Genomic DNA, 9,491 nt, shown 5'->3' on the forward strand with positions numbered 1-9,491 from the left:
ATTATCTACTTTTTGCCATATCGATCAGTACTGATGTTCAGGGGTTTAGAAAGTATTGTGTAAAAATTAACAAAGATACCCACGTTCACACTATACGGGAGGTGAGTCTGCTGTGCAGCTGTATTGGACTATTTCTCAAGATTTCTATCAAACTGATTTTCACAGAGGTGAACCTGAACATGGACTTATGACCCAAAGACTGAGTTGAACACAGCTGGTCTGATTTGAAATCAATAAAAATGACTTGGCTGTAAAATGTGTTAAAGTGTTGTTATTGTTTTGGTTACTGGAGTTCGTTTCTGTTTGTTTGGGTTCACATCTGTCTTGTGTTGATCTGATGGGACACACCATCTGCCTTCGATTGCATCACTAAGCACAAATGAAATGACCATAAGGGCATCATATGGAAGTAGTGTGTATAGCTATGACTAGCTACAACTAATTATATTGGATAATGTATGACATTGTAGAACTTAAAAGTGGAAAACCCCTTGTGACTGGTATTTTACCCCAACAGGAAGTCTGAGACAAACGGGACATTTTAAAGTTTACCATTTAATTAGATTAGACAAGGTAGAAAAACACAAGGCTGTTTCAGGGTTGATGACAAGGTAGCCAAATAAGGCAACCACATTAAAGCATTGAGATCCATTAGTCCACTTTAATGATTAAGACCTCAGTAACTCATTTGACTTGTGAAGAAATGTATTCAGCATACTGAAATCTAGGCTTTTTTTAAAGCATGCGTATCACTTTAAATCTTGTGACGACCTTTTGTCATTGGGCCCAAATGTGGGAACTTATCAAACTTCATTAAAATGACATTACATATATGATGCAATTTAAATATTAAAACATAGAGCAAGCACTGTGAAGAATAATCCACTGATAATCCATTGCCTGAGCTTGCGGTGTAAATAAGTGAGAAACAGCCAATGTATGAGCTGGTTAGATGTATCTATTATTCCAAATTTGGTATGCTATTACTGTGTGTGTGTGTAGAACTTGGTATGATGGGCACATGGCCACACTCAAGACTACTGTAATTCCTTAAGTGATGTATCATAAGGAAAACTTGCACTGGTCCTATCTGCATATCTAGATGTACTCTGGAAAGATTAATGGGATGCAGTGCTTGTCCCAGCTACTGAGAGGCGGAGGGTGGGGCGGAGGGGCTGGGACAGAATGGCGTTATGCTGGTCAGGGTTGGTCACAGCTGGCCCGTTTAGCTCATGATTTGCCTGGGTCGTCCATATCCAGTCCCTCCAGACTGTGAGGCTCCCTTGTTGGAGCCCATCTGCAGGCCGATAATGCTCTTTCCCTCCTTCATCTGGTCCTCAGAGAAGTCTCTGCGGTTCTCCTGAGCTTTCCTGTGGAGGTTTCACAAAACAGCACTGTAACGTTTTGATGAATTGGACTGAAAGGAACCTGTAACAGGCTTTGGCTTAAACACCAGATGTTTATAACTGCATATAATTGAGGCAGCTACCAACTATCGCTACCACAAATTTCTCATTTACCTGTTCAGATTGCTGGACCACTGAGATACCAGTATCACTGAAGTCTATTTTATGAGACATGACGTAGACTGGTAGCATTTTGTATGGTTTGATGGCTACATCCTCAAAGGTTCACTTACTTGAAGAACCAGTCGGGATTGCCCTGGAACAAGCCATCTTCCTTGGTAACTGCGACGCTACCAACGGCCATCAGTGTTCTTTGCACTGAAGCAAGGTCCTTTGCTGTAACCATATGTGAAACAATGACAAAATGTTCTCACCAAGGCCATTTGATTTCAATTCCTTTCATACAAAAGAAAAACAAGTGTGAGTTCTATCCAATTGCAGTTTTTCAATGAGACTGCCAATTAAAATTGTATATTTTCAAAATAAATGTTAAAAGGTTTGTTCAATTTAGCTTTTCTTGCCTTCCCAAAGATCCACAGTCTGGAAGATGTCAGTTTTTGAAACACCGTAGCGCTCTGCAGCATTCAGGAACTGTGAGATCTGCTCCATCTGTTTGAAGGCCATGTCTGAGTGCTGGATCTTCTTAATGGGTTTGTCGGAGCTATAAAGGCTGTTAATGAGCTCACCCAGAACCTGAGATACAGTGGAGACAAGAAAGTTCAGGAACCATAAATCACTGAATGAACACAAGTACATAAATGGGGACTGGGAACTAAAGCCAGAGGTCACAGAGTCTGGGTGATTCAAGCTCTTTCCCATGCTCCCGACGTCTGGTCATCGTATCATTTGGCTGCCGTTCTGGTCGCCAATACAAACTCCCCCAACTTGGTTGCTAGACTAATAAATAAGGGCGTTGTCAGGGAGATAATCTCATACGGGTTCTTTCTGTGGGTTGTCATGGTGAGTTGGTGAGCAAGATTCAACATTCATGCTGGGCGATTTATTTTTAGGTCACTCACACATCCGTCCTTGAGCCAAGCCTGGAAGCCCACTTTACCGGCCTCAGGCTTGCTGGCCCCACACTGGGCCACGACCCACTGCACCAGACGCTCCTCCAGCTCAGGGTCATACTTCCTGTCGATCTTCCCCTGGACCTCACGGCTCAGGCCGTAGGATGGACCCTTGTTGGCCATGCCTGTTGTCTGCCATAGAGAGTGATGGAGAAACACAGTTAAATCAGAGAAAGGGTGAGGACTGACCATCCCAGAGCCTTACAGGGGGATGTGCTCATGGTCTTCCCTTTCGTCTCTGTCCTAATTGGTGGATAAGAAAACAAACAATTTGGACTAGAATGTGAGGCTTCTGGTAAACCACTCCATATTCAATGTTCAGGGCACTTCCAAGTGTAATGCTAATTTTGTCAACAAGTTGTTGTTCTTTTGTGATGAGAAACAGCCAGATTGTTGAGGCATAACCCCTCAGAGAATTATACTGTCATTTATCCTGCCCTGGAATCCTGTGTGGTAGACCACCACAGGTTAATCAACTTTTCTGATGGTGTTGCATTGACAGTAAATAGCCATCAAACACACAGCTTGTGTGTGTGTGTGTGTGTGTGAGAGAGAGTTTGTGTGTGTGTGAGAGTGTGTGAGAGTGTGTGTGTGTGTGGCTTTACGTTTCTGAGTTGCCTCATTCAGTTCCCCTGCTCTCACAATTACCATGTACGTACAGAGATATAAACCAGTGTTTGCATGTCAGTGCCCTTATCTTCCCTTGACTACTGGGACCAGTCAGTGAAACTACATCTCTGAACATGTTATAGGTTTACCCTTGTTGGATCCTCTTCCCCTGAAAAAGGTTTGTTAGCTTTGCTTTAAGCCACCACTGTGAGAATACAGCCAGTCTTATATAATGCAGAGAGAAGCGGGCAAGTATGGACAGATGCTGCATTATGCACCTATATGTTCAGTATTAAACATATGATTCACACACCCCTACCTTCACATACACACAGATATATACACATCCACACATCACAGGTGATATGCATGTGAAAGGCGTGTATTTGCATATTGGAGCTTTGTTGAAGGCATCATCTTCACCCACCACAAAAAAAGCTGTCTCCAAGTGCACACCAGTTGAGCCCATTCCCGTTTGGGAAATCTAAATGTTTGTGTGACAAATTATCCAATCATCTGGGCTTAGCTGCTGTGCAGTGGGAGATCTCAAGGCTGCGAGTACTTGAGCATGATTTGACACCGTTTTTTTTTTTTTACATTTCTGCCTTAAATCTCAGAACACACACAGGAAACTTAACACTGAAGCACGATCATACAGTATATACAATTATGTATACAATTCACACACATAAACAGCCATCATTCTGAAAAAAAAACAGTTGCAGTTTCCAGACACAGCCAACAGCGAAGCTCAAACAAATACAGCCTTTAGCACGTTCACCTGTTGTGCCATCTTGATGTCAGGATACCACGGCTCTCTGGGCCTGGAGGTTAAAGGTCAAAATTTACCAGTCAAGCCCTAAGAGTCTGCATGTCACCTCTCTGGGAAGGCCTCCTGGGTAGCATGAGCTCCTGGAGCTATCAGGGCAGAAGCACTTTTGTGCTTACCTTAGTTCTGTTTTTACAAAAGCCTAATGCAACCCAATAGTCAGCACTTAAATGAATGCTTGTTTCTTTAACTTAAAGCGGCCTAATGTAACACAATAAGAAGCTACTATCTCATTTTGCTGGAATAAATTGTCTATTTCTTTACCTTAATGAGGAATCCCAGTTTCACATATGAGCGCTTACTAACTGTAAAAGCCCTATCTCCTTCAGGGTCATTGCTAACAGGATGTCAGATAATGCCCCTCTCTTCCTCTGATGTCACTTCTTCCTGTTTCTTCCTCCAAGTCTGATCAACCGATCTGAACTTTTACCGTCCCTCCATCCTCCCCTCTGCGTGAACACAGGGTCAGCTGTGGCGTTACGGTGCTATGATAGAGAGTTGGTGTGCCTGTATGACATCAATGTCTTTCAGCTGGGGCACATCAAAGACCCCGGGTAACAGCATGAGTTACCTCCAGTCATCAGTGTAAAACTCTTGCATGCATGAAAGTCTTGTTCCTCACTGGTATCTTGACAATAGTCAGTCACTGTAGTTTAAAAGATATTTAGGGGTATTTAAAACTTTCTGAGTAGTTGGACATCGCCCAGGTTATTGGGGTACTGTTTCAAACACCCCTGTTCAGATGCTAGATAAATTCAAGCATACTGTAATAATTTGTCTAAATAAGTGTGTGTACTTGAGTGTGTGTGTCCATGAGAACACGTGTGTGCCCTTTGTATCCATGACCTAATCTAAGTCCCATACTAATTTAATGGGTGTGTTATTTTTTCTTATTACCATGGCTACAGACAGAGTTGTTGGCAGCTGGCTAGTCTGCAGAAGAGAAAAAGTCCTCTGGGGACCTGATCGATGAACTGCGTCTGCCGCTATGATGTAATAATGTGGGCTGTGGCGTGTCAACGCAATGGAATGCAGGAAACTTTATCTCCTTTTGGTTTCGGCCCTTGCCTACTGTTGCCCCTGTGGCTACTGCTACCAATACTGCCACCCAGTGCACCTGGTCCTGTAAGAACTGCAGTCTCCAGAAAGGAGGATAAGTGTGTTTCGATATATTTCATAGTGCACAAAGCTACCTGTAATTACGTAACCCACTGACAGGTGTGGTCTCTCTTGAATCGTTAGTTCATCTAAGGATATAGGCTCCTGCTTTGTCAGAAGTTTCATTGCTAAATTAAATGTTTCAAAAAGGTGTGTCCAGCACACCTGATAAGCTCCCATGTATGTAGAGTTTATAGCAGTCATTTCCATAAATGATGATAAGAATGGTCTATATCAAAGGCAACACTGTTTGTCTCTCACCAAGAGTAAATGTATCCTGTGACTTACATCGAACGTCAATTTGCCGACCAGAACTCGAAACAAACAAGATATAGAACATTTTAAAGTACACTCTGTACCCAAATATCAGGGCTGCTTGAGAAACTTTGACCTCAAAATGCTTCACTGTAAAAACTGCAGCACGCAAACAAATACTCAGCAAAAAAACAGGTGACTTGAAGAAGTCCGGTGGGCTAAAGGCCATCAATTCAAATGGCTTGACTGACTGTTTCACTGCCTGAAATCACATCACTAAGAAGCTGTTTGGAAATCTAACGCATTTTACTTTGACTTTAAATGACTATATCAATGAAGTCAGCCTTATACTCCAGACAGAACACAGAATCAAAATTCAGAGGCTTTTTAAAGTTAAAAGTAAATGAATTTGCCATCCACACAACTTTTCATTGCATCTTCATAATCCATGATAAACCACACTGGATGAGAAAGAGAGTAATACTCACTGTCTGAAAGGATTAAAACAAAGACTCTTTCCTCTTGAAGTCCTGGAGGTGCTGGAGGGGTATGTTTATAAGTGCGACTGTGCGTGCTTCCAAAAGTGTGTGTGTGTTTTATGTGTGGCTGAATCCTCCTCTAGAGAAGTGCCGGTTGAAAAGAGGGTGAGCTGAAATGACTTCACCACCAAACCAAAAGGGAGGGAGGGAGAGGACCAAAAGACAGAAAGGAAACCATAGCCTTAAAAGGATATGGTCCTTCTGTGCAAGCCTTCCTCTCTCAATTGCGCTCTCCCTCTCTCTCTCACCATCTCTCTATTACTTTGGTCTTTTTCTTTTTTTTCTTCTCCTCACTGGTAAAAAAAATGGATCCTTATTTGGGTCTAAGGAGTGAGAGGAGTGAGAGGCTTTGGTTTGGTCTGAGTGATGAATTTTCCAAATATTTCACCAGAGCACTGCATCCCTAGCCAAGATGGAGGGCAAGAGAGGGGGAGCTGCATTCTCAGGTTAGACAGGTAGGGAGAACAACAATGACAGACAGACAGACAGACAGACAGACAGACATACAGTCGGGCAGACAGCCAGCCAGACAGACAGACAGACAGACAGACATACATACAGTCGGGCAGACAGACAGACAGACAGACAGACAGACAGACAGATAGATAGATAGATATAGAGGGGGAAAAGGCACATTTGAAAATTCTACAGCACTTTTATTAAATAACATCTGTGGTAAAAGATGAGACAATTAGGATGACATCTATGTAAGTACGATGGGGTGTGTGTGGGGGGGCGGGGGGGGGGGGGGGGGGGGGGGGGGGTTGGTGGGGTATATGTTTGGAATTCAGAGAGTTATTGTAATTAAAAAACAACCATAGGTCAGAGAGAACAGTAGTGGAAGTGAGAGATGTCCTGGGAGGCTAGGTGGAGAGTGCAGAGGTGATTAACCAAAGACACTTACTCTTCGCTGCTGCAAGCCCTTTTATGTCCATGATGCTCCACTTTTTGTGTGTGTGCGTGCGCATGTGTGTGTACACATACTCTACTGACAGCCAGTTCCCCACTCATTACATTCAGTCCAGACCGCTATTGGTGAGTGTAAGACAATTTACGGCATTTACCAATTCCCCAGCCGTAAATCCATCACTCCCGTCACTATTCCATCCCACAGACCCCCACCCGTCCTGCTAACAACATTGTTTCCAACATTATATCATTCATTCTGTTCCTGTCAAATCACATTAACAGGATGCCTTGATTCTGTTCTATCCGCCTTCAGAGATAACCCAACCCACAGTTTGTTATAATATGCGGACATGTGTATGAATGTAGATGAAGGTAGAATAAGGGTCCTCCTGTCTGGTTTCTGTCTCATCAATTAAAGCTGTATCTTAAAATGACAGGTGACACAGAGATGGCTTCTGTTAGCATTATTAGAGGGCCATTCCAGTGCAATGAAATTAGAACGTCAGCTTAATGAGTGGACATGTGACCTGTCTAGTATGAGAGTAATCTCATACGTCAGCACATGTTTAACAAAACCTCTACCCCCAGACCTTTTTGCTTACATCTTGCGTATTTGGTTTACAATAACTTAGAATACCCTTGGCGGATCTGTTTAGATTATATAACGAGACAAATCACCACCATCTACAGTGATGTAATGCAAAACTCCTACCACTTACAAGAAATCAAACATAAAAATCTAAACATAGTTAACATTAGGCTATACATTTAGACTATATTTCTCTAAAGCATTGAATTAATTCACAACTTAAAAGCTACCCCCCCCCCCCCCCCCTTTTTTTTTTTATTGAGACATAATACATGAATAAGGTACACAACCTGAGAAACTGAGAAATCTGATACAAGTGTGACTATCCACATAATAAATAGACAAGTTAGGCAAGAAATTGAAAGGTCTACCACTTGTCCCTTTGTAAGTAGATGAAAAGGAACAGACAGCCATATTTCCACCATAATCACTGCCAAATCATTTAGGTCTTAATGAGATCATTAATGTCTGAACATGTGCAAACATGAGAAGCGGAGTATATAATACTGAAGTTATGGCATGTACAGATACACAATAATTAGGTGGGCCCAGGCTATCTGTTAATTATACAAACAAGTAGCCTACAAATCAACTCGAACGTAGGTCTGGTTATTAGTTGTCTTGGTTATAGGTCACTTTGGTTAGGAGCTTTTAATACTTTACCAGTAATTAATGACTATTCCTATGTATGGTTCAGGTTTAGTTTGATAAGTCTGAGCCAGAGTAGAAGAGAGAGGCAGCCTTACCTCTGAGCATCAATTTTTGAGTTCTCAGTAGATGGCGGTAACGTCCCATGAAGTGAACAGCACACATGTGAACAAGAACACGAAGAAGAAGATAAGCGCGCCAGTCTGAAGTCCGAAGATAAGAGTAGGTGGTCTGTTATTGTTGCTCTGTCATTACTAATGCATGTGATGCATATATGTTGTCCTTGTCTTGAATGACAGTAGAGGCCTATATGCAGTTGTGCATTTAGCCAGTTTTATTGAATGGTCAACGTGAAAGTATTCCGTTAGCTAAGATAGCCTATGTTTTGCCAATGTTTGGCAGCTGTGTAGTTGGTGTTAACAAGAAATGTAGAAGCAGCACGTGGCGGTTCCAAAATTCATTTGGTTTCGATTAAACTAATCACAGTATGTACATTTACTGCTACGCGTTAGGGACTTACTAAAGATAATGATAAAGATAGTATAGGTTTACTTCGTCTCATCTGGTGTAGAACACAGTAATATGCTGTTACATTGGATTGCTGTCTAATGTTACAGACCGTTTATTCATGTAAACATCTCCTTTCTCTCCAGGTAATCCCCTGCGCTGAATACTGGTCTCGGTCTGTGTTACATTCTTGTTAAACTGAGAATGCCTTCAAATGTGGAAATAAAAGCGGCCGTGCGCAATTTGCAGCATCTGATGCGCCGAGCAGGAGAGTTGAGTGAGTCAGGTGGAACCATTATTCGACAACAGGACACGTTTTTCACCGCGCAGCAAGGTCGTCTCAAATTGAGAAACTTTATGGTGAGACTTAACAATTTTCTCCATGGAATGCCTTTTATCCTTCTAGTCATCCCCCAAAAGTCTGCGGTGTTGAAGTTGTATTGTTTTGTTATAGGATGGGAAAGGACAGCTCATATTCTACGAGAGACCGGATATGGATGGTCCAAAGCTTTCCAACTACTCCATCTCTCCCACTACTGACCCAGAGGGACTTACAGTAAGCGACATAAGGCTGTTTTTCCCCCCACAGCATGAGTTGTATTGTGAGGATGTCAACTGAAAATAACTTTCAAAAACTGACACGTATTCATGTCCATGTCATTTTTGTTCTCCTTGACATATTTGCTCATGTGGATTTCTGTTTTACACAGAAAGTGCTAACAGATGCCTTAGGAATGGTGGGCCAGGTAAAGAAAGAACGGCATCTCTTCATGGTGGGGCAGACCAGGGTGCATGTGGACACGGTCGAGGGCCTGGGCCACTTCATGGAGTTGGAGGTTTGTAAGCCATCTCCCTGAACTCATGCGGCGACACTTGTTTTACTATCAAGAGCTGTGTGTGATTTAGTAGAACGAATTTCCCTCAGTGCCATAAAGACCATTTCCATTCCAAGTTAGTATTTAATATCTGCGT

At 42.4% G+C, this 9,491-nt stretch overlaps 1 protein-coding gene across 2 annotated transcripts; it reads right to left on the reverse strand.

Annotated features, from left to right (window-relative positions):
* Positions 1 to 539: 539 nt before the first annotated feature.
* On the reverse strand, positions 540 to 5,990 carry tagln (transgelin). Of its 2 annotated transcripts, XM_031573376.2 has the most exons (6): positions 5,816 to 5,990; positions 3,867 to 3,909; positions 2,426 to 2,608; positions 1,928 to 2,099; positions 1,640 to 1,742; positions 540 to 1,370 (listed from the first exon to the last, which is right to left on the reverse strand). In XM_031573376.2, the coding sequence occupies exons 2-6, from the start codon at positions 3,876 to 3,878 to the stop codon at positions 1,226 to 1,228; spliced, it is 615 nt and encodes a 204-aa protein (XP_031429236.1). In that variant the 5' UTR covers positions 3,879 to 3,909; positions 5,816 to 5,990; the 3' UTR covers positions 540 to 1,225. The 2 variants fall into 2 exon arrangements, with proteins under 2 accessions (XP_031429236.1, XP_012684331.1); XM_012828877.3 differs by lacking the exon at positions 3,867 to 3,909.
* Between the last annotated feature and the right edge of the window lie 3,501 nt (positions 5,991 to 9,491).

The sequence above is a fragment of the Clupea harengus genome, chromosome 9, assembly GCF_900700415.2.
Source record: "Clupea harengus chromosome 9, Ch_v2.0.2, whole genome shotgun sequence".
NCBI classification, from domain to species: domain Eukaryota; kingdom Metazoa; phylum Chordata; class Actinopteri; order Clupeiformes; family Clupeidae; genus Clupea; species Clupea harengus.

What these genes read in the sequence shown, in the direction of transcription:
- tagln (XM_031573376.2), bottom strand. An exon ending in CTTGGCTCAAGGACGGATGT is followed by an intron (nt 2,100 to 2,425) that starts GTGAGTGACCTA and finishes ACTGTATCTCAG; the next exon opens with GTTCTGGGTGAGCTCATTAA. An exon ending in GACTGTGGATCTTTGGGAAG is followed by an intron (nt 1,743 to 1,927) that starts GCAAGAAAAGCT and finishes ATATGGTTACAG; the next exon opens with CAAAGGACCTTGCTTCAGTG.